The sequence below is a fragment of the Balaenoptera physalus genome, assembly GCF_965194825.1.
Source record: "Balaenoptera physalus genome assembly, chromosome: 2".
Lineage (NCBI taxonomy): Eukaryota > Metazoa > Chordata > Mammalia > Artiodactyla > Balaenopteridae > Balaenoptera > Balaenoptera physalus.
Window position 1 is genome coordinate 74229994 of NC_138883.1, and position 24479 is coordinate 74254472.

General features: G+C 56.6%; 1 protein-coding gene across 2 annotated transcripts; it reads left to right on the forward strand.

Moving 5' to 3' along the window:
* Positions 1 to 1065: 1065 nt before the first annotated feature.
* On the forward strand, positions 1066 to 22649 carry LOC309655454 (myosin-7). 2 transcript variants are annotated; one of them, XM_082450604.1, is made up of 40 exons: positions 1066 to 1170; positions 2371 to 2423; positions 2852 to 3060; positions 3319 to 3462; positions 3753 to 3909; positions 4090 to 4117; positions 4742 to 4850; positions 4934 to 5026; positions 5130 to 5193; positions 5606 to 5704; positions 5941 to 6044; positions 6708 to 6846; positions 6953 to 7071; positions 7180 to 7329; positions 7614 to 7784; positions 8396 to 8705; positions 8981 to 9048; positions 9383 to 9470; positions 10105 to 10222; positions 10368 to 10491; positions 10772 to 10908; positions 11156 to 11411; positions 12029 to 12271; positions 12421 to 12597; positions 13411 to 13556; positions 14676 to 14766; positions 15470 to 15859; positions 16091 to 16217; positions 16376 to 16494; positions 17276 to 17472; positions 18017 to 18200; positions 18374 to 18539; positions 18676 to 18800; positions 19361 to 19669; positions 19910 to 20113; positions 20232 to 20357; positions 20448 to 20723; positions 21618 to 21713; positions 21835 to 21969; positions 22515 to 22649. In XM_082450604.1, exons 3-40 carry the CDS (start codon positions 2860 to 2862, stop codon positions 22530 to 22532), a joined length of 5808 nt encoding a protein of 1935 aa, XP_082306730.1. In that variant the 5' UTR covers positions 1066 to 1170; positions 2371 to 2423; positions 2852 to 2859; the 3' UTR covers positions 22533 to 22649. The 2 variants fall into 2 exon arrangements, with proteins under 2 accessions (XP_082306730.1, XP_082306729.1); XM_082450603.1 differs by having other exon boundaries at positions 6953 to 7329.
* Positions 22650 to 24479: the final 1830 nt, after the last annotated feature.

Sequence of the window (24479 nt, forward strand, 5' to 3'; positions counted from 1 at the left end):
CCCGACTTGCCAGAATACCAATCTCACCAGAGCCGGAGAGATATCACCCCACAGAACACAAGAGGGGTGTGGGCAGGCACAGCTGTCTTGGTTAGGCATCTCCTTCTAGACCAGGGCAGCTGTATTATCTATGGCCCTGGGCTAGGGCATTATGTACCTGTGGGCAGAGCTAGGAAAACGGGCTAAAGGCTCCAAACTAGGACCATCAGGCAGCCGGGTCCTGCCCTCCGCGCACAGTGGGTCCTCGAATTCTTGGACTCCCAGCCCTCCTTCCCAGGCCTCCCTCCACAGGCTGGGCTCCATCTCCATCTGCTGAGCTCCTCCCCACCGCCCTTGAATCTTGCTGCCCTGACTGGCTGCATGACCTTAAAGAAGGCATTTCCTCTCTCCACAAAGTGAAGGACTTGGACCCATCACTAAGACCTGTCTGGCTCTGAGGCTTGGTGACCTCAACACATTGCCCAGCCATCCAAAGAAATCAGTGCCCGAGCCAGAGTCCCCATCTCTAAGCTCCCTGGTCGTCATTCTTGCCATTTGGCTGGGAAACCCTCCTTCTAGCTGCCCAGATCTAGCCCCTACCCTGGGCCCAACTCTGCCCTACCCCTCTGCTGCTGACACTCAGCCCCGTCCCATCTCACAGTTGGATGCAGGACCCAGGCCAAGGAGCAGGAAGGACACTGTGCAAGAGGAACCAGGCTGGTCCTGGGGGCAGGGGCCCTGAGGGCAGCAGTGTCAGGGGCCAGGAGAGCACGGAGGGGGCGGGGACGGGGAGCAGAGGGCCAGGGCCCTGCCTGCCTGAGGTCATGGTGGTCGTGATCAGTTCCCTCTCCTGCCAGCTGTGGAATGTGAGGCCTGGCCTGGGAGATATTTTGGCTGTACTTGGAGCCATCCCCGCCCCCTGGAATCAGACCCTGCTCACTCCATGCCATAACAATGACAACCACTTCCAATTGTTTCCTAGCTGGAGGTGGCAGGGAGGGGAGCACGGTTTGGGAAGGGGGGGGAGCCTGGGGGAAATGCTTCCAGTGACAACAGTCCTTTCTAAATCTGGCTGGGGACTAGGTGCAGGTGGGGGTGGGGGGCGCCCTGCTGCCCCATATATACAGCCCCTGACCAGGTCACTTCCACAGCACTCTCCTGCACTCTGTCTGCTTTCCTTGCTGCTCTCAGGTAAGAGCGTAGAGCTGGGGGCCTTTCTCTGGGATAAGGGGCCCCAGGTTTCGAAAGGGGCTCCCTAGGAACAGCAAGCTGCATGCAGGGCTTCATGCAGAGTACCAGGTCCGGTCACTGAGCACACATGGGAAGGTCAAAACATGCATGTTATGTGCCAGGGGAGTGGGGGGCTCATGTGTTACAGGGGGAGAAGTCTGTATCTGAGCATGTGGGACCAGAATGCACAAGAGGGGTGTGTGTGTGTGTGTGTGTGTGTGCGCGCGCGTGTGTGGTGTCTGAATGCATGGCGAGGGAGGCTATGTACCTCACTGCCTAAGACACAAAAATATCAACTGGGAGACATGTTTATGATCAGGCCCGAGGACAGGTAGGTCCATCTGTGGGGAGGGGCAAGAGGATGGCGGAGGACGATTATTGAGGAAGCGTGCGCATAAAAGCTAGCCTTGTGAGGCTTGCAATGTGTAACTACCCACGTCCACGCACGCGGAGGGGCTCGTGTGTGCAACTAGGAGTCGAGCCCGCTGCCGTGTGTGTGCCCCCTGCAAAAGTTGCCCCCAGGCACAGGCACGTGGTGTGGCTATTCCTGTCTTCGTACCCTTGATACTGTACTTGTGCTGTATACATACTGAATGTGCACGTCTGTTGTGGAGAGCGCTCGGCTGTGCCATGGGTCTGTCTGCGAGAAGATACCCACAGGGGCTCCTCTCTGACAGTGTTCACCACAACTGACGATAAAACGGGGAGAGGAAGGATGAGAACTGGCTTTGGAGTCCTGAGACTGGGGTTCAAGTCCTGGCTCCACCACTTATTGTTACGTGTTCTTGGACAAGCAAGCCGGTTAACCTAGATTTCCTCCTCTGTAGAATGGGGTGAGGACTGAGTAGGAGAACATGCATAAAAGTGCTCTGTAGGCTGTAAAGCCCCAAAATGTGACCACTGGTTGTACGTCAGGTGGCTCAAAAAGGCAAGCTTCACTAGATGGGGATAGGCAAGGGTGGGGCCATCTGCCAGGAGTGAGGAGTGAGGGGCTCATTGAGTTGACATCAGGAACCTGGGCGGGGAAAGCAAGAGAGAGAACAGGGCCAGAGAAGCCACCACCACCGCCCACCCACGTTCAGGCCTGAGACGGAGGGAAGATGAAGGGCGGGGCCAGGGCGAGGCAGGGAAGTAGTCCTGACCAGCCTTCCTTCTCTCCAGGCCCCAGCCAGCTTGAGCCCCTTTCCTCTCGAAGGCACAGTTGAGAAGCCAAGGTAAGGAGAGCTGAAGATGGGGTGTGGGGGGATCTGGGAAGACACACAACTCTAGTTTGTGCCTTGCCTTGGGAGCATGGCTTGGTGGCCAGGAGTTCTCACCTGTGACTAGTGAGGGAGCCAGGGAGGGATGAGGCTCAGAGACGGGTACCGCGGGCATAGTTAGCTTCCTGCTCCCAGAAGCCGGGGACACTCCTCCCTCCTCTAGGAGAGCCCCAGCCGGGACAGAAGTTAGCCTCCCCCCTCTGCCCCGACAGGTTTGCTAGGGCGTTCTCGGGCTAGAGGATGAGCTCAAGGAACGAGGGACTCTCGGTGACCCCTCCTGACCCCTGAGCACAGTGCTAGGCTTCGGGGCTCCCGCTGAAGGGGAGAGCCCCGAGAGGGGAGTGGAGGGGAGGGCAGCCAGCTCCTTTTCCCTCCCGCTGCAGGCGCAGCCATGGGGGATACAGAGATGTCTGCGTTTGGGGAGGCCGGCCCCTATCTGCGCAAGTCGGAGAAGGAGCGGCTGGAAGCCCAGACCAGGCCTTTCGACCTCAAGAAGGATGTCTTCGTGCCTGATGTCAAAGAGGAGTTCGTCAAGGCCAAGATTTTGTCTCGAGAGGCTGGCAAAGTCACCGCCGAGACAGAGTTTGGCAAGGTGGGTGGCAGGGCCGGTGTGAGAGGCCACCGTAGATGCCCCCCACACCTGGGTGGCCGGAGAGGGGTGCCACCAGGATTGCCCTTGCTCTGGGTAGGGACCTACTCCCTCCAAATAGCCCTTCTCATCCCCAGCATCAGGTCTTTCTTCTCTGGGACCCTGGGTCCTTACCTCATGAGCGTCGTTGTCCTGTAACTTGCCCAAATCCTATCCCTGCTGAGGGGGCTGACAGCAGGGCCTGCACATGGGCTGTTGCAGACGGTGACCGTGAAGGAGGACCAGGTGTTGCAGCAGAACCCGCCCAAGTTCGACAAGATCGAGGACATGGCCATGCTGACCTTCCTGCACGAGCCCGCGGTGCTCTACAACCTCAAGGAGCGCTACGCAGCCTGGATGATCTACGTGAGTGCACCCCGGGACGTCCCTCTGAATCTAGTGGCTTCCTGCTCCATGTATTTCCACCTCCTGGAGTCCAGAGAGTTTCTGTCTTTTGTGCCCAGGCAGTATTGCACTCTGTCCCAATCCCTGCATCCTTGGTGCAATTCTAATACCCTGAGGGCTGGGATTCCTCAGATTGAGCGCGTTCATATGTTTTCCTTTCTCTTCCTCTCCTAAGACCTTTCTCTAACTCCGAAAACCACCAACCCTCCCCCTTCATCACTGGCAACTCACTCCTCGTCTTCCTCCCCTAGACCTACTCGGGCCTCTTCTGTGTCACCATCAACCCCTACAAGTGGCTGCCGGTGTACAACTCCGAGGTGGTGGCCGCCTACCGGGGCAAGAAGAGGAGCGAGGCGCCGCCCCATATCTTCTCCATCTCTGACAACGCCTACCAGTACATGCTGACAGGTGACAGGCCCCAGGCAAAGGGTTTCCTGAGGGCCCTTCCTCCTCCGGAGGGGTTCAGGCCGCTGGGAGTTGCCAAAGAGAGGCAGGGAGCTGGGGCGGGGTCGGGGGGGTGGGGGTGGGAAGCCAGACGAAGCATCCTGTGTGGCGCCTGAATTTTCCTCCCCATTTTCCCCCCAACAGACAGAGAAAACCAGTCCATCCTGATCACGTGAGTGTGGCTCCTACCTGTTCCCTTCCAGAATCTCCCTGAGCCCAGCCCCTATCAGGACCCCAGCCCCTGTGCATAGACCCACAGTTCTCTTTCCCTCCACCTTCACGCCAGCTCTGATTTCTTCTCTGGGCTTCACCCTGATCTCTCCTTGCTCTCCCCCTTCCTTTCTGCTTCCCATCCCTCTCTTATTTTTCCTCTCCCATCTCCTTCACTCACGCCCCTCCAGCTCATCACTCATTTATCCATAATCCCAGTAACACCACGTCTTCTTCACCTCTTCATTTTCTTTCATCGTTCCCTTCGTAAACCTTCCCCATTCTTCCAGCCCCACCCATTCTTTTCCAAAACAGCCCAGGCCCATCTCCTCTGATTGACCTTGCCCAGCTAAGACCAGATTCCACCTGCCCAAATCCACACCTTCTTGCGGCATCCTTCCTGGTTGCTACCCTTGACCATGTGTACGTCAGAGTACAGCTGTGTGTTTGGGATGCGTATTACCTGGTGGCTTCCTGCTTCAGGGCTCCCCCTGCCAAGTAAAACTAGGCAATCTCTCCTGACTTTAGGCTTGTTGGTCTCAAACAATGTTTGTTCACTGCCTAATAAGCCCAACTCTCCCGACAGCGGAGAATCCGGGGCAGGGAAGACGGTCAACACCAAGAGGGTCATCCAGTACTTTGCTGTCATTGCCGCCATTGGGGATCGCAGCAAGAAGGAGCAGACCTCAGGCAAGGTAGGCCTACTGTCCTCCAGGGGCCTGCACCGCAAAAAGGGAGGAGGAGGCCTCTCACCTGCCACCCTTCTTGACCTCTGCAGGGCACCCTGGAGGACCAGATCATCCAGGCCAACCCCGCCCTGGAGGCCTTCGGCAACGCCAAGACCGTCAGGAATGACAACTCCTCCCGCTTTGTGAGTGGTCCCTGACTTTGGACTTGGGATTTGGGCTGGTCAAGGGATGGTGTCAAATATGAGCCTTCCCTCAACTCATCACCACTCTTCTCCACCTCTCCAGGGGAAATTCATTCGAATCCATTTTGGGGCCACCGGAAAGTTGGCGTCTGCAGACATAGAGACCTGTGAGTGCCATGGATCTGCTAGGGCTCAGCCTGAGCTCACCCTCATTCTAACCATCTCTGTCTCAACCTCCCTCTTTCTCTTTCTCTAGGGCCCTGCCCCTCAGGCTCTCTCCCTCTCTCCATCTCTGTGTCTCTAGGTCTATATATTCGTCTCCTTCTGAGACTTCCTCTGGTCTTTCTCCATCTCTGTCTCTGCACGTCTGTGTGTCTTGCTCTGGGACTTTTCTTGGAGATCATTCCTCTCCTGGGACTCCATCTTCATCTCTGTGTGTCTGTGTATGCATCTCTCTCCCTCTCGTCTCCCTCTCCCTCTGTCCTTTTCTCACTACATTTATCATTCCTTTCTCTCTATTTCCTTATACTTAAATCCCAACCTTTTCTTCCTCTCTTTCTTCTCCCCTACTATTCACAGACCTTCTGGAAAAATCCAGAGTTATTTTCCAGCTGAGAGCAGAGAGAGATTATCACATTTTCTACCAAATCCTGTCTAACAGAAAGCCTGAGCTGCTGGGTGAGTCACAGCTACCAACCGAGACCAACTATCTCCATGGCAACCTGGTCACCTCGGCTTGCGGCTGCTTGTTGACAGGCCCTGGGTTTATGGCACTGCTGGATTCAGTCCTGTGGGATGTAGGACCCTGTTAAGCCCTGTCATGTGCTCTTCTGCAGGTCATGTGCTGTGGCAGATAGCCCCAGGGAGGGCCAGGGGTTTGCACCCACATTCTAACCATGTCTTTCTCCCCCCAGACATGCTGCTGATCACCAACAACCCCTATGACTATGCATTCATCTCCCAAGGAGAGACTACTGTGCCCTCAATTGATGACGCAGAGGAGCTTATGGCCACTGATGTAAGTGCGTGAGGACCCAGCTGAGAGGCGAGGGGATTGGCGGTCAGGGGTAAATGGGGCCAGTTCACTGGCCCAGGAATAGAGCTAAGACACTGGCTGTCTGTTGTTCAAAGTGGTATGGCACTCCCTGAGGACCAGAATGTGCCCTATGAGCAGGGTGTGCTGGGGTACGGGTGTGGTAAGACAGGGCAGGCCAGTACTTGGTGTTTTCAATCAAAGCAGAGAACGGTTGAACGCCATGGGTCAGAGAAGCAGACAAGCCAAAACACAAGGCGTTACCAAGGGAAACGGGGTAGTGGTGGTCATGCAGATGCCATGGGCCTGGCGCAGGCTGTTAGGTAAAGAACAGGTATAGACACATATGAAAGGTCCAGGCAGGGAAGCAAGGGTAGGGCCTAGAAGAGGGGTAACAGTAGGAAACATGAGTGGGCAACCCAGAGCACCTCCAGCGAACAGCCTGACCACTGATGCTGGGGCTGAGGCAGTCTACACCCCACCCGGCTCTTGTACCTCCCGTCTTAGTTTTGGAGTTCCCCACTGGGGATGGGAGTCTCAGAACTCACAGGGATTCAGGAGACAAGATCTCTCTCCAGCTAAAGAGGGGTCTCACTTACCTGCCATACTCCCATTTCTGGGTTCCACCAATACTGGGCCTGCCTACAGAATGCCTTTGATGTGCTGGGCTTCACTTCAGACGAGAAGAACTCCATGTACAAGCTGACGGGAGCCATCATGCACTTTGGAAACATGAAGTTCAAACTCAAGCCGCGAGAGGAGCAGGCTGAGCCAGATGGCACCGAAGGTGGGAGTCAGGGATGCGGGGAGCAGCTGTGGAGCCACTGAAGCCTACATCTGCAGAGGAGTCATCTCATCCTTTACCAACTTTGCTACCTGCCCTTTCCTTCCAGAGGCCGACAAGTCCGCCTACCTCATGGGGCTGAACTCAGCTGACCTGCTCAAGGGGCTGTGCCACCCTCGGGTGAAGGTGGGCAACGAGTACGTCACCAAGGGGCAGAATGTCCAGCAGGTGGGTCATCTTCAGAAGTTAAATGGGGGGCTAGCATGGGGCAGTGGGAGCTTTGCAACTCACTCTTTCCTACCACTCTCTCATCCGGGCCTCTCCTCAACCTTCCAGGTGGCATACGCCACTGGGGCGCTGGCCAAGGCCGTGTACGAGAGGATGTTCAGCTGGATGGTGACGCGGATCAACGCCACCCTGGAGACCAGGCAGCCACGCCAGTACTTCATAGGCGTCCTGGACATTGCCGGCTTCGAGATCTTCGACGTGAGTGGGGAGCCCGGGGGCCGGGAGAAGAGTAACTCACTGGTCCGCACAGGCAGCCCCCGCTGGCTGCGCCGGCTACAGGCCAGGCGCGGGGACGGCGGTGGGCTCCGCAGTGGTGGAGACGGTCACGTGTCTTCAGGGAGCTCTCCCTCCCCGCCCTGACAGGGGAGGGGAGGGACCAGCTGCACCCCTTGCCGGGCTGGATGCAGCCCTGGGCCCACTCCATGGGCCACGGACAGCTGCCCGCCTGACCCGCTCCCCTCCCCCACCCCCCTGCTCTGTAGTTCAACAGCTTTGAGCAGCTCTGCATCAACTTCACCAACGAGAAGCTGCAGCAGTTCTTCAACCACCACATGTTCGTGCTGGAGCAGGAGGAGTACAAGAAGGAGGGCATCGAGTGGGAGTTCATCGACTTCGGCATGGACCTGCAGGCCTGCATCGACCTCATCGAGAAGGTGCTGTTTCGGCCCCTCCGCCTGAACTCTCCACTCACACCCCACATGCATGAACGGCCCAGAAAAGTGGCAGACCCCTCTCCCTTCTGGGAATCACGATCCAGACAGCAGAAGAAGCCCAAGCCCTAGTTCCCAGAACCTTGCATTATCCTGGTCACCCAGGAGAGGGTGGTGACTGGGAGAGCTGAGTTTCCAGAGGCTTGAGAGTGGACACACGGAGGACAGGCACCTCAAGGATGGTCTCCCACACCAGTGTGCTTGCGGCCCTGGTTTACCCATCAAGGAGCAGGAAGTTTGAGGGTGGCACAGGGGAGCATAAGAGAACACCTATTTTCAACCCCATCATCTCAGGGATCTGGGCGATGGAGTGGTGTGTAAAGCACCTGTAGCATCCACATTCCCAGACTTTCACAAAAGTCCCTCCGAAATCAAACAAAGTCCCACCTTGGGAAGGCTTGAACAGGTGCCAGTCAATAGATAACTGTACTCAGAGCTGACACTGATACCTAATACCCAAAGGAGCATCTCCATTTGCAAATACTGACCCTAGAGCAGGGGCCATCTCCATCTGCTTAAAGCAGGCTCAGTGATGCTCTCCCCTCCACCCTCAGCCCATGGGCATCATGTCCATCCTGGAGGAGGAGTGCATGTTCCCCAAGGCCACTGACATGACCTTCAAGGCTAAGCTGTTTGACAACCACCTGGGCAAGTCCAGCAACTTCCAGAAGCCACGCAACATCAAGGGGAAGCCAGAAGCCCACTTCTCCCTGATCCACTATGCCGGCACCGTGGACTACAACATCATAGGCTGGCTACAGAAAAACAAAGACCCGCTCAACGAGACGGTGGTGGAGTTGTACAAGAAATCCTCCCTCAAGATGCTCAGCACCCTGTTTGCCAACTATGCTGGGTTTGACTCACGTGAGTGGAGACTGGGACCCAGGGGACCGGGAGCAGGATTTCTGCCGTGGTTCTGAGGCAGGTCAAGTGCTACACCCCACCACTTCCATGTCAGGCTGGGCCCCAAGGTTTACAGGTTCAGTGAGATGAGATAGAATTGGGTGGAGAAGCTGAGGCACCCACAGTGAAGACCCTGGCCTGCAGGCTAAATGTGAAGAGAGGTTGTGATTCCTCACCCCCTGTCCAGACTCCCCACATGCACACTCGTCCCGTTTTCTCGACTCTCCTTCCCACAGCTATCGAAAAGGGCAAAGGCAAGGCCAAGAAAGGCTCATCTTTTCAGACCGTGTCAGCTCTGCACAGGGTGAGTGTGTGACCCAGCGCCACCCCAGCCCTGCTCGTCCCCTGCCGGGTTCATCCCCAGCTCCTCCCTCTCAGTCTCTTCAGGCCCTTCCTGATCCTGTCCACTCTGTCTTCTCTCCCCTTCATCTGCTGGCCTCGTCTCTCACTCCTTTCTTATCTCACCTCACTTCGCTGTCCCTCCTGCCTCGCATCCTCTCCCCCTCCACGTCTCCCCTAGCCCTCCTTTATCCTCTAGCTCCTCTCATTCTCTCTGTCTCTCTTTCCCTTCCTTCCTCTCCGCTCACTTCTCTTTCTTTGACTTTCTTTACTTTTCCCTCTTGGGTTTTGGACCACAGGAGAATCTGAACAAGCTGATGACCAACTTGCGCTCCACACACCCCCACTTCGTGCGGTGCATCATCCCCAATGAGACAAAGACTCCAGGTGAGCCTAAGAAGTCGGGCCCAGCCCACTGCTGAGACGCATTGCCCCGGGGTCAGGGCCTTCTAGGTCACCTCCTGAGCTCCCACCATGGAGCTTTCCAAATCACACTCTTCTCATCCCATTGCCCATGGAGTCTCACACACTACCTCCCACCCCGGCCACAGTGCTGCCTTACATTTGGAATGTGTAGCTCAGAGTAACGTGCAAGGCACTTTGATGGACATTACCTCATGAGTACCTTACAACCGCTGATGACACGTGTAAGGACTGTTTATCCCTTTCTGAATGAATCATAAGGAGATGGAGGAGTTCAGGTGCCTGGGTTCAAGGCTCTGGCTCTCTTCTGATCAGTTCAGTGACCTCGGTCAGGTCCCTTAACCTGTCCGGGCTTATTTTATTCCCTAGAAAATGGGCTATATTTGCCCTGGCTATCACCTATGATAATAGGCATAAACCATATAAAATAAGGACTGTGAAAGCCTTTCGGTTACTCTCAAAATATGGCTAGGAAAAAATACTGACTTGCTAAGGTTATAGGCCAGTGCGTGGCAGAGCCAGGATCAGAACCCAGAACCCTTGGCTCTTAGTCCCGTGCTCTCTCCACACACTCCTCTCTCTTACCCTCCTGCCACAGGGCTGATAGACAACCCCCTGGTCATGCACCAGCTGCGCTGCAATGGCGTGCTGGAGGGCATCCGCATCTGCAGGAAGGGCTTCCCCAACCGCATCCTCTACGGGGACTTCCGGCAGAGGTGGGTACCAGGGTCCCCCAGGGCTCAGGGAACAGGGGGAGCGTGGGCAGCCTCGGGTGGGAAGCGAGTCTTCAGGTGGCCTCAGATTCTGTGGGCAGAGCAGATCAGTGCAGAACGTGAGTAACTACGGGCACCTCCCTCCCAGGTACCGCATCCTGAACCCGGCAGCCATCCCCGAGGGCCAGTTCATTGACAGCAGGAAAGGGACAGAGAAGCTGCTGGGCTCCCTGGACATTGACCACAACCAGTACAAGTTCGGCCACACCAAGGTGAGGAAAGGGAGGAAACAAACTGATTACAGGAAGACCTGTCTTGTCCTTTGACTCCTCACCTCATGGCTCCTTTCCTTTTACCAACCACCTCAGGAACATTACTGAACCACGTGCTAGCCCTCCCCATGGACCAGACAGCACTGCTCCCCCATAGCAGCTCCAGCTGCCATTGACCTCCTTCCTCCAGTTCTTTCCTGCCTTGTTACCCTCCCTAAGATAAGCACCCCCTCTTTTCCCTCCTGCCTGTCCTAGTCATGTCCACACACCTTCTCCACAGGTGTTCTTCAAGGCAGGGCTGCTGGGGCTGCTGGAGGAGATGCGGGACGAGAGGCTGAGCCGCATCATCACCCGCATCCAGGCTCAGTCCCGGGGTGTGCTCTCCAGAATGGAGTTCAAGAAGCTGTTGGAACGCAGGTGAGAGATCTCCAAAGGAGGTTCTCAGGTCTCTAAGGCCCAGGTTGGTTCAGGGCAGTATAAGGAGAAAGAGCACACCAGATCTTCAAATGACAAAGGGGGCACGACACACATACAGACACAGGGTGGGCCTTGCTGTCGGAGTGTGGGATGGATGGAGGACAGGGCCATGACCCAGGAGCCAGGGCCTCAGGATGGGAAGGAGGGAGGAAGCTCTCTCACCAACCTTCTTGCTGTGCCCCCGCAGAGACTCCCTGCTGGTAATCCAGTGGAACATTCGGGCCTTCATGAGTGTCAAGAACTGGCCCTGGATGAAGCTCTACTTCAAGATCAAACCGCTGCTGAAGAGCGCAGAGACAGAGAAGGAAATAGCCCTCATGAAGGAGGAGTTTGGGCGCCTCAAAGAGGCTCTGGAGAAGTCAGAGGCTCGGCGCAAGGAGCTGGAGGAGAAGATGGTGTCCCTGCTGCAGGAGAAGAACGACCTGCAGCTCCAAGTGCAGGCGGTGAGGCTCCCGGGCCTCTGCTGGCTCTTCTGCCCTACCCTGCCCACATCTCCCACACACCCTGCACTTCCCCACCCAGGGGCTCACCATCTTGTGCCCTCATAGGCAGAGGATTCTGGAATCAACACTTCCAAAGACCTCCAAAGAGGTCTCTCGAGGGAAAGGGAGAAAGAACTAACTTAAAGACATGGACTTTCCACCAGGGTTCAACCTGGATCCACAGCTTAATAATTTTGCAACCTTGGGCAAACAATGTATTATCTTTGAGTCTCAATGTCCTCATCTCTAGATGGGAAATAGAGCCGCCCATCTCACTAGGTTGTAAATATGTAAAGTGCTGGCATCAACAAACGCAGTTCCCTCCCTTTGATGGAGGAACCAGAGGAAGAGGGCCAGATAAAGAGACTTCTGGTTCCCTTCCTCTCTGCTCTCATCCGCCAGTGCTCCCGTCACATTGCCCTAAAACTCTTCCTCTCCCCATCCTTCTGAGGTTCTTCTCAGCTGGGGAGATCCTAGAGCTCCCCTCCTATAGTGAGGGTGCAGCCTGTCCCTCCATGTACTTGCCAGGGCAAGGACCCCACCCACCAAACAGCCTCCCCTCTGTACCTTGCCCTCAGGAACAAGACAACCTGGCTGATGCGGAAGAGCGCTGCGACCAGCTGATCAAGAACAAGATCCAGCTGGAGGCCAAAGTGAAGGAGATGACCGAGAGGCTGGAGGACGAGGAGGAGATGAACGCTGAGCTCACTGCCAAGAAGCGCAAGCTGGAAGATGAGTGCTCTGAGCTCAAGAGGGACATTGATGACCTGGAGCTGACGCTGGCCAAGGTGGAGAAGGAGAAGCACGCAACAGAGAACAAGGTGAGGGCAGCTCCCTCTGGCTCCAGCCCAAGTCTCCTCAGGATTCCCAGACCTGAGTGTGGCCCTGGTCCTTGGCATTGGAGGTCTCCACAGATGTCTCCAGGTTGGTGACCTTTGACCCTAAAGGGGATGGGGTTCTTGGTCAACAGGTGAAGAACCTGACAGAGGAGATGGCTGGGCTGGACGAGATCATTGCCAAGCTGACCAAGGAGAAGAAAGCTCTGCAAGAGGCCCACCAACAGGCCCTGGATGACCTTCAGGCTGAGGAGGACAAGGTCAACACCCTGACCAAGGCCAAGGTCAAGCTGGAACAGCATGTGGACGATGTAAGTAGATTGTCACAAGGGCCTAGATATACCATGTCCATCTGTGCTTGTGTGTGTGTGTATATGTTTGTGGGGGTGGGGTTGGAGAGTGCTCCCTCTCCTGACACCTTTCTAGAAGGGAGCTGGGGAATAGAAAAGGGGAGGGGTGATCAATTCTGATTTATATATCTCATCTTGCTGATGTGATCAACAGTAGAGATGGGCTTCCTTATTTCACTTTATGTTCAAGCCTATATGTCCCTCCCTTCAACCACAGGATTTAGAGGGTTATCTCGTAAGAACATGAAGCATTTTCTTGGGAATTTTGTGAAGCTCCTCAAGGATGATCTTTGGACTTCTAATATTTTAGCCAGGATCTGATCCTCAGTGATCATTGTTCCCACAGGTAGTCCTTTGAGCATATCTCTACTGAATCACTCTTTATCACTCTGTGTTATCATTACTGAAGTATTGGTCCCAGCCATAGACTAGAAGCTGCCTTTAGGTGGGAACCTGGATTTATTCAATTTTGTGTCTACAGTGCCTAATATGGGGCCTGGTATCCAGTAGCTGCTTATAGGATGCAGAATGAATGAACGTAGCTTTGGGATTTCATCCCACAGTCATTCATTCAGTCATTTATCAAATAGTTACTGAGCATCCCTCCATGCTAGGTGCTCTCACAGTCCCCTGGCAACAACTGGCCCATTCTGGGGAAGCTTTCCCAAGTCTTGACACCTCTCAGGATTCCTCAACCACAGAGGGACTAAGCTCCCAAATCACCAAATAAGGATGCTTGGCCTAACAGGGCACATTGGTCCTTTTCTCCATCAGCTGGAGGGATCCCTGGAGCAGGAGAAGAAAGTGCGTATGGACCTGGAACGAGCCAAGCGGAAGCTCGAGGGAGACCTGAAGCTGACCCAGGAGAGCATCATGGATCTGGAGAACGACAAGCAGCAGCTGGATGAGCGGCTAAAAAAGTAGCGTGTTCCCCGCCCCATCGCCCTTCCTCCTCCCCCGCCCAGCAGCCTGTTCCGCCCATGGCAATATTAGCTGAGCCAAGACATCCATCCTCAGAGGCAACAGCCTCATGCAGCCTCCATAAGTAGGTGCAAAACTGTGGGCAAAGCCTCCAGGAAGAGGGCTTTCCTGCCCCAGACACGCACATCAGGGCCCGGCAGGCCTCCCTGGCAAAAGTCTAACCCGGATCCCTCAAGCCCTCTCTTCCTGCTGGGCACTCAAAAGGGATGGAAAATAACAGCTCACCCCCTTTATACACAAGTCTCTCTGGAGACCAGTTGCTTAACACGGAGGAAAGCTCCACACAAAAGCCTCTCAGGTAAGTCCTTTCAGGTCCTTCACAGAGAGCCCAGAGGACCACAGAGAAACGGCTCAGCCGCCACGCGTGAGCAGTGCACGGTCTGGCTACTTCTTTGTTCAGTGATCTTGTGGTTCCAATTCTTATTGCAAGATCTTCCAAAATGTGTAGATCCACTTTTCACACTTGGTAAACAGTGAGTCTGTGGGGCATTTTTGGATGATCAAAGATCTTATGATGCTTTAGGGTCAGGACTATGAAAGGCTGTGAAACTCATCCTGGTCTACAGTCTCACCAGGAAGTCTTCACACTTCCCTAGGCACAGTACTTGCTGAATGAATGAATAAATATATGATCCCATTGATCCTCAAACCACTTTTAAGAATGGTACTTGAACCCCACTTACCAAAGAGGAAAGGAAGGCTCAGAAAGGTTACCAAGTTGCCCAAAGTAACAGTGACAGAATTAAAGACCATCAGAGCTAAAAGGGGCCTTTGAGTCGACCTAGTCCAACGCCTTCATTTTACAGACCAAAGAAGGGAGCATCTCGGAGCCCAGGTCTTGTCGCCCCACCTACAGTGCTCTTCCTGTTATATTTCCTATTGAACTTCTATCCTTCAGCAGATGTTACACTTTCAGGGACCTTACAACAGCCCTGGAAGCTGGGGGTTTTTTGATGAAATTTTGCTCCTCGTTTGTTTCATTACCATCTCCAACCACTGGCAGGCCCTCCTGGAGCCCAACCAGCCTTCCTTGCCTCACCCTCCCTCCTTCCCTGCAGGAAGGACTTTGAGCTGAACGCCCTCAATGCGAGGATTGAGGATGAGCAGGCCCTGGGCAGCCAGCTGCAGAAGAAGCTCAAAGAGCTTCAGGTAAGGTCCCTGGGCTGGTCCTCAGCCCCCCAACCCTCCTCCAGGCCGTTCTCTCCCAGCATCACAGGCACTGGCTCTGTGTCTGTGAAGGGAGGTGCTGGGCCATCACAGTTCCCCTGTGGAGCACCTCGAGGAGGGCTGGCTGATCCAAGGATGACATAGGAAGAGATCTTGAAACACTCACGGGTCTGGGGACAGAAATCCCAGCTTCCTATATCAGCTGTGGTTCAGCTGGTGACTGTGGGGAGTCCACTGCCAATCTCTGGGTCTATATGTCCTCCCTTGTTCCCTGTGGCTTTTAAGGCCCCTTCAGCCCTGACGGTCTGTGACTTCAGTTCTTACCTCTAGAGTGGACACTGTGTTGGGTCTTTAGTTGTCTGGTCAGACGAACCTGGCTCTCTCATTCCAACTTCTATTATTTTTGTCACAAAACTGCTTAAACTATCCCTGGAACACAGGTCTCTTTGTCCTTCTTCAAGAGCAAGCTTCAACCACTTTCCTTCCAATAAAGAGAATGTACAATGTTCTGGCCTAAACTCAGCTGTCCAAACCATCTCACCAAAATCCTTTTATTTCTACCTGTCCACTGGTGGAACTAAGCTGCCTGCTCTTCCAGACAGGCCAGGAGCCTTCTACAGCCCTGGGGAGGGGGCTCTGATGGAGGGGTCCGGCGGTGGGTCTGAGCCCCCTATACCCTGCCCAGGCACGCATCGAGGAGCTGGAGGAGGAGCTGGAGGCCGAGCGCACTGCCCGGGCCAAGGTGGAGAAGTTGCGCTCAGACCTGTCCCGGGAGCTGGAGGAGATCAGTGAGCGGCTGGAGGAGGCCGGCGGGGCCACGTCCGTGCAGATCGAGATGAACAAGAAGCGCGAGGCTGAGTTCCAGAAGATGAGGCGGGACCTGGAGGAGGCCACACTGCAGCACGAGGCCACGGCGGCCGCCCTGCGCAAGAAGCACGCAGACAGCGTGGCCGAGCTGGGCGAGCAGATCGACAACCTGCAGCGCGTGAAGCAGAAGCTGGAGAAGGAGAAGAGCGAGTTCAAGCTGGAGCTGGACGACGTCACCTCCAACATGGAGCAGATCATCAAGGCCAAGGTGGGCCTGTGCTCTCCTCTCCCCTCCTCCAATTCCCTCCACCTGCCTCCACTTTCTGTCCGTGTCTCCTCTCTCTTCTTTGATGGTTCAGCTTCCCGCTTCCCTTCTTCTACCCAGTTCTTGGACCCTTTCGTTCCTCCATGCCTTTCTCTTCCCTTCTCCTTTAATTGCACCGCTCACAGCCCTTCAGCACCCCCTACATAGATCGTATGACTCCCCTTCCTGTCTCAGGCTAACCTGGAGAAGATGTGCCGGACCCTGGAGGACCAGATGAATGAGCACCGAAGCAAGGCCGAGGAGACCCAGCGTTCTGTCAACGACCTCACCAGCCAGCGGGCGAAGCTGCAGACTGAGAATGGTGAGCCCCACCCTGGTCTCCCAACTTCCTGAGCCACCCCAGGCTTGGGTGCACACACATATCTCTCCAGAGAATGGGACCTGAGGGTTAGGGGAGGGGTTGGGGGAGAGAGGAGTGACTGACCTTTGAGAGTTGAGCATGCCTCGGTGCCTCTCCAGGTGAGCTGTCCCGGCAGCTGGATGAGAAGGAGGCGCTGATCTCCCAGCTGACCCGAGGCAAGCTCACCTACACCCAGCAGCTGGAGGACCTCAAGAGGCAGCTGGAGGAGGAGGTTAAGGTGAGGCCTAGACTCAGGGCACTTGGTCCAGCATACTGGCTGGCCTCGCGTCCACATCACTTTCTTAAGAATGAGGCTTGCCGTCTACCCAGTATTTTCCCATTTTCCAAAAGGGATAATAGCCCAGACTCTACCACGTGCGTCCTTAATCTATTCCCCATGCGGAGGCCCTCTGTCTTTCTGCTGCTGTCTCTGGAGGGCCTGAAGTAAGGGTGCCCAGGTTGGGGGGAAGTGAGGTGAGGAAATAAACTAGGGAGGTGTGATGGCCTTCACTGGGTATAGGTATGGGATGCAGAAACTGTACAAGTGGTCCTGGGATTAGCAGGGCAAGCTGAAAACTGCAGAAAGAAACTCCACTGGTTCCTGAAATTCTTAGCACTTTGTTGGGCTCATGAAAAAGGGGAAAGAATATGACTTTTCAAAAAGGCCAGGGCTCAAATCCTAACCTGCCTCTTAGAGCTTGGTGATCTTGGGGAAATCAACTAACCTCTCTGAGCCTCCGTCTCCTTCCCTGTAAAACAGGGGTGAGGACGATAACGCCTGCTGCAGTGAGGAGCACGGTGGGGGGGGGGGGGACGGGCAGGAAGCGTTCTGTAAATAGTGCAGTGCTGTACGGACGTTCTTTGCTTATAGTACTCAGTAAACCGTTCCAGGTCCACTAGGGATTTAGAGATAGGTGAGGCCATGCGAGGATGTTGAAATTTAGGGTAAGGAGACGGGCAGGAACTGGAGTTGCATCATAGGGAAAGCTGAGCCCGCCTCCCGGTGCCGCCCCTCCCAGGCAAAGAATGCCCTGGCCCATGCGCTACAGTCAGCCCGGCACGACTGTGACCTGCTGCGGGAGCAGTACGAGGAGGAGACGGAGGCCAAGGCCGAGCTGCAGCGCGTCCTGTCCAAGGCCAACTCGGAGGTGGCCCAGTGGAGGACCAAGTATGAGACGGACGCCATCCAGAGGACCGAGGAGCTGGAGGAGGCCAAGTGAGTCCCGGGCGGCCTGCCTCTGGCTGAGGCCCCTGTGAGGGTAGGATGCAGCCCAGCCCACTCCTCAGTGGGTCCAGCACAGGGGATGGAGGCTTAGCTGCGTTTTGACCACACAGAGGACCCTGCCCTGGCCCCACCTCCTTCTCCTCTCAGGGAAGCTTTTTGCTCGCGTTATGTTTCTCATCCGAATATAAGACGAACAAAAGGTTTGTCTGAGGGCAGAATGCTCCCACCTGGGGCAGGGTGCCATGGCAGGGGAGAAGGGGGTGCTCAGAGCCCACGTGTCCTCCGTGTCTGCAGCCTAGAGCCTAGGGATGCCTCGCAAAGCGCCCGCCGGGTGCTGTGGGTCTTCACACCTCCCAGAACCTCTGCCTGCCCCGTTCTCAGCCCCTGGGCCTGTCCTCAGGTTTCTCCAACAATGCTTCTGAGTTTTCAAAGACTGTTTTCTACAAGACTCACCATGTGTACCCTTGTCCAAATCCACACCCTCCATCCTCCCCACCCTCTCCCACCACTACCCCCCTTCCCCCAACACGGGCAGGAAGAAGCTGGCCCAGAGGCTGCAGGAGGCGGAGGAGGCCGTCGAGGCAGTCAATGCCAAGTGCTCCTCGCTGGAGAAGACCAAGCACCGGCTGCAGAATGAGATCGAAGACCTGATGGTGGACGTGGAGCGCTCCAACGCGGCCGCCGCGGCTCTGGACAAGAAGCAGAGGAACTTCGACAAGGTGGGCCCAGCCCGGGGGCTCGCAGCCAGGGGCCAGAGCAGGCGGGCAGGCGGGAGTCGGGAACGTCCTCCCGGGAGGCAGAGGTTGGCAGGAGGCTGAGCCCAGGACGGGGGCCTGGGCGCCCCTGGGGGTGGGGCTGGGGCTGCCCGGTGAGCCGCGTCGCGTCCCCGCAGATCCTGGCCGAGTGGAAGCAGAAGTACGAGGAGTCGCAGTCGGAGCTGGAGTCGTCGCAGAAGGAGGCGCGCTCCCTCAGCACCGAGCTCTTCAAGCTCAAGAACGCCTACGAGGAGTCCCTGGAGCACCTGGAGACCTTCAAGCGGGAGAACAAGAACCTGCAGGGTGCGGGCCCAGGCCGGGGGCGGGGGCGGGGGCGGGGCAGGGAGGGTCCGCACGTGGCGCCACCCAGCGGCTGCTAGAGGCGTGCCCCCCCGTTGGACCACGGCTGCCCCAGCTGAGCGGCCCGCCCCTCCCACAGAGGAGATCTCCGACCTGACGGAGCAGCTGGGCTCCAGTGGAAAGACCATCCACGAGCTGGAGAAGGTCCGCAAGCAGCTGGAGGCCGAGAAGCTGGAGCTGCAGTCGGCTCTGGAGGAGGCCGAGGTGCGCACACAGGGGAAGAGGGGGCGCAGGGGGTGGGAGAAGAAGCTGAGCTCTAGGCTATGGTCCCTGTTCTCATCTCCCTTTGTTTTGTTCACTGCTTCATTCTCAGAGCCTAGAACAGTGCCTAGCACATAGTAGGCACTCAACAAATATTGTGGAATGAACGAATGAACCTGTCACTTAGTTCCCTTCACATTTTACCTATTACATCTTAGACAAGACTTCCTGTTTCACTCCCCCACCCCCCTTCCATCTCTGCCTCCCTCTTCGGGTTTTTACATTCTGTGCCTGATTGCCTCTGTTTCCTTGGCAACACCGCTCTCTTCATTTTCCTCTTTGTCTTCATAGTTTGCTCTCCTCTGTGAGAGCCTGAATCACCTTCTCGTAGGACTTTTTTTTTCTTTCTTTCAAATTCTCTTTTCTTCTTCTTCCTTTTGCTTCTTTGACTGAACCACTTACACCACTCTTGAACTCACTTTGTATCCACGATTCATGGACAGACCCCTGCCCCCATCCTGTGCCCTGACTTCCTCGGACCCTCTCTCCCCACCCCCCTCCAGGCCTCCCTGGAGCACGAGGAGGGCAAGATCCTCCGGGCCCAGCTGGAGTTCAACCAGATCAAGGCAGAGATGGAGCGGAAGCTGGCAGAGAAGGACGAGGAGATGGAGCAGGCGAAGCGCAACCACCTGCGGGTGGTGGACTCCCTGCAGACCTCCCTGGACGCAGAGACGCGCAGCCGCAACGAGGCCCTGCGGGTGAAGAAGAAGATGGAGGGCGACCTCAACGAGATGGAGATCCAGCTCAGCCACGCCAACCGCGTGGCCGCCGAGGCCCAGAAGCAAGTCAAGAGCCTCCAGAGCTTGCTGAAGGTACACGGTGACTCTTGGGAGCAGGAAGTCACCTCACCCAGGGAGGGCTGGTGGCCGAGTTGGGTGGTGGTGTCCCATCACAGCACCAGATCCCTCCTGCCCCTGGGCCGTCGCAGACACCTCCCACAGGTCCCACCTGAGCCACCGCCAGGGGCTCTCCACAGCAGCCAGTTCAGCTGACAGCCTTCTGATGGGCCAGAGCCCAGCTCCCTCTCTCACGCCCACTCTCCTGATGCACAGGACACCCAGATCCAGCTGGATGACGCGGTCCGTGCCAACGATGACCTGAAGGAGAACATCGCCATCGTGGAGCGGCGCAACAACCTGCTGCAGGCCGAGCTGGAGGAGCTGCGGGCCGTGGTGGAGCAGACGGAGCGGTCCCGGAAGCTGGCCGAGCAGGAGCTGATCGAGACCAGCGAGCGGGTGCAGCTGCTGCACTCCCAGGTGAATAGTTCCCCTGGGCGGTCCCAGAGGGAAGCACAGGCCGTACTCAGCAGGTGAGTTTCAGGAGACGCTTGTGGTTGCTCAGTACTTTTCCTGCTCTGCCCACCCCGACCCTCAGAACACCAGCCTCATCAACCAGAAGAAGAAGATGGAGGCAGACCTGTCCCAACTTCAGAGTGAAGTGGAGGAGGCAGTGCAGGAGTGCAGGAACGCCGAGGAGAAGGCCAAGAAGGCCATCACGGACGTGAGTCCCCCCGCCCCCCTGCCTGCTCCAAGATAAGGTTTCCTTTGGCTTGAAGACTTCAACCACGTGTCGCCTCTCTCCCGTGCACAGGCCGCCATGATGGCGGAGGAGCTGAAGAAGGAGCAGGACACCAGCGCACACCTGGAGCGCATGAAGAAGAACATGGAGCAGACCATCAAGGACCTGCAGCACCGGCTGGACGAGGCCGAGCAGATCGCCCTCAAGGGCGGCAAGAAGCAGCTGCAGAAGCTGGAGGCCCGGGTGCGGGAGCTGGAGAACGAGCTGGAAACCGAGCAGAAGCGCAACGCAGAGTCAATCAAGGGCATGAGGAAGAGTGAACGTCGCATCAAGGAGCTCACCTACCAGGTGCGGGCGCGGCGGCTGCTCTGGGGCCGGGGCCACTGCATCATGGCATGAAGCCTGGGAGACAGCCACTCCAGAGGGATGAAGTGTTCTCTCTTAGCCTCTTACAGGTCAAGGAGTGAGAGTACAGCCCCTGGCTGCCCTGTTTCTACTCTGCCTGACCCTGTTCTACCCTGAGTGTCCCCTGGCTCAGAGGGCAGTCTCTAAGCCTCCTGGCCTTCAAGTTCCACCTCAACCATCCCCCTCAGCCTTTCCCCTGGAGACACCAGAGCTCGAGCAGAGCTCACCCAGCACAGATTACCAGAAAGCAAATATGTAGCCAAAGCTTAGCCTGGCGTCATCACCACCAAAAAACACCAAACCATTAAAACGAATCCCAGAACTTTTCGGTTACTCGGGGAAGTGTAGACTTTAGCTCTGATGGTGTTTTCTAGAATCAGACTGTCAATTAGATTTTCTTTCCATTCTAATCCAGAGAGTCGCCATCCCTCTATGCGTACTTGTCCTCAACCTAGATCAAGTCAATGTCATTTCCCAGCAGCCCAGGAAATCCCGTCAGGCCTGCAGTCCCAGAGTTCCTGCCAGCACACGCTGGGTTCTAGAAACAGGGGGTTTATTCTCCACGGGCCCCCAGGACCCCCCAGGGCCTGTGCACACACACAGTTTTGTGTGCAATTTCAGGGAGCCCATCCGGTCCCTAGACTCTTTCTTGGTACAAACCATTAAAAGTATTCATACCTTTTTTGGTAAGAAATTGTAAGGAGAACTCAAGTGTTTGGTGAGGATCCAGAAGTTGAATTGGGTCAGGATATTGCATTCAGGGTAAAGCTGATGAGTGGGGAAGGGGCTGCAGTGCTTCCCGTGACTATGCCATCCTCACTTCTGCCCGACCCCCAGACGGAGGAGGACAGGAAAAACCTGCTGCGGCTGCAGGACCTGGTGGACAAGCTGCAGCTGAAGGTCAAGGCCTACAAGCGCCAGGCCGAGGAGGCGGTGAGTGACCCTGATGGGGCCCAGGCCTGGAGGAGGGGACAAGGAGCTGGCCCCCAGGCTGGGAGTCTAATAACCCCTGGCTCCTCTCACCTCATCCTCCCGCCCCCCCGAACCCCCGCAGGAGGAACAGGCCAACACCAACCTGTCCAAGTTCCGCAAGGTGCAGCACGAGCTGGATGAGGCAGAGGAGCGGGCGGACATCGCCGAGTCCCAGGTCAACAAGCTGCGGGCCAAGAGCCGCGACATCGGCGCCAAGGTGGGTTTCCCCCACGGCAGCACTCACACACAGATCGGTTCCCCCCAGACAGAGCCCCTCGCACCAGCATCCCTCCCCTTCATTCACTCCCACAGCTGAACCCCACGACCAGAGGTGGGGTAACTCAGTCCTCCATGATTTCTAGGGTTCTTCCCGTTCTGACTACCAATGATTTTGTGAATCCCAGCCCTAGGGTGGTCAGCAAAGACCCCAACGGATAGACACCGGGTGTGTCCAAGTTTCCCCCAACTGCTATTTCTACTTCTCTTCCACCTAGTTTAGGCCTTCAACCTTGTAATTCCAACCTAAGGTGCACCTCGTCCTCACCCAGGAAGCATCCCTCCAGCTGACCCCAGAGCCCTACCCTCCAGAACTTGCCCTCCACACTGACCCCTAGGACCCATCTCCCACCACCAGGGGGCCTCCCTCAGGCCACACAGTGGTCCTCCCCCCATCGGTGCCCATCTCCCCTTTGTTGCCTGTGCCCATCCCTGCCCAACACCCACCTCTCCGGAGCTAGTTTGGACTTTGTTTCCTTTCCAAAGGGCTTGAACGAGGAGTAGCTGTGCCACATCTCCTCGATCTGCCCCATCCTGAGGGTGCAACGAAGCTCCCAGTCCTGGAGCCTGGAGAGCAGCCCCTTTGGAGGAAGTAGAATAAAGCAATTTTCCTTGAAGTGAGATCCTGCCTCTAGACTCTTCTTCACAGCCTGCCAGCCACAGGAACACGAGGACATGGACATGGGGTGGGGGTGGGTGCTCCAGAGGAGGAGTCCAGACCCAAGAGGCCTCCCTGGGGAGCCTGTGAGGCTCTGAGCATCCTCGGTGCAGCCCTGCCAGGTGCTCCCCTTCACCTCCTCCTCAGCAGGGGACACCTCTCCTGCCAGCCCTCTCCCTGGCCCAGAGACCCTGGGAGTTAAAGGAGATTCAGGGAAGCCCTTAAGGCTCTCCTAGAGCGAGTGAGCCCATCTGCATGGACCTACACCCCAGATCTGATCAACACTACCCTCACCTCTGACAATACTGAAGCTGGGCTGTGGGGAGGAGGTTTGGTGTATAAGGGTGCCCCCTGAGGCGTGACCCACTTGGGCAGGTGGGCCCCCAGCCCCGGTCCGAGGCAGGTATCTGAGGGGGCACAAGGACTTTCATCCATAGCCCACCCCCTTCCAGACACGGCCTCCACCGTCTCCAGCCACCTCCCCACCACGACCAGGAGAACTGTACCCTAGCCCACCTTCCTCTCCCCCTCACCTCCTCCTGGGACCTGGCCCCTGGTCCAAGGCGCTCCATTCTTCTCCCTCGTTACTTCCCACGGTAGCTTCCGTTCCCAAGACCCTCCTCGTCTGGTCTTGCTGGAAGACAGGGGTCCTTTGGCCCATTTAGAGTGGGCCATCTGGAGGGGAGGCAGGCAGATGAGGGATTGGGGAGAGTCACGTGTGAGCAGGACCCTGGGGAAGGAAGGGGAGGGGATGGGTTGCCGGAGGGCTGGAAAGTGGAGGAAGGAGCAGGCTCCCCTCCAACTAAAGCCTAGCCCCCCTGGAGTCGCTGCCACACCTGGGCTGCTCAGGGAAGGCCTGGGACTATGGGCCACAGAGGGCAGGGGCTTGGGAGGCCTTGGCCTGAATCTCCCCCATGCACCACACACAGCCACTCTGGGCTCTGAGGTCCCAATGCAGCAGCCAGGAAGGAGGGAATGCCAGTATTAGAGAACGGGAGGAGAGGGAGAGGGGAGAAGGGGAATAGGGAAGGAAAAAGGCAAGACCTGAGGAGTGGGGCAGTGGAGAGAGAGGGAGAGGGCTCAGAAACCTGGAGGACGGTGACCAGGGAAACCAACAGAGAGAAAAGATAGAGGAAGTGCTGTGTCCTCCCTTGGAAAGACCCACAGCCCGTCCCACCTCTCTCCTCACATCCTCCTCCACTCTCCTCGCCAAGCACTGCTCCTCTTCCTAGGAAGGACTTGGAGAGCAATGAGGAGATACGTGAAGGAAAGAGAGGGACACACTTGAAAAGGGAGACGCAGGGGATGCCCAGAGAATCCAAGCTCCCGGAGCAGAGGAGAGAGGCTGAGGAACAGCCAGAGACTGGGCAGCAGACGGGGGGATGGGGCGGTTGACTGGGCTGGCAGCTGAGGCACAGAAGGAGGGTGCTGAGAGAGGATGGGAGAGGGGAGACAGGGAGGGTGAGCCTTGGACCGAGAAGCTGGAAGAGCGAGGTGGGGCGGTACTGGGCAAAGGAGAGAATCCTGGGTCACCTTCAGATGCAAGCAAAATCAGGAAAGTGGAGAACAGTCAGGTTAGAGAGAAGTGGATGAAGCCCCTGGAGCAGGGTGTGGAGGCAGAGATGGAACAGGCAGAGAGCGAGCCGAGGGTGGGCTTAGAGAAGGCAGAGACTCATGGAAATGCAGGCATGTCAGACCCCGCGATGGGCAGAAACATGGTGCCAGGGAGAATCAGAGGCCAGGCCCAACTTTGAGACAGGGAACCAGGCAGAGGGAAAGGGAGACAGACATAC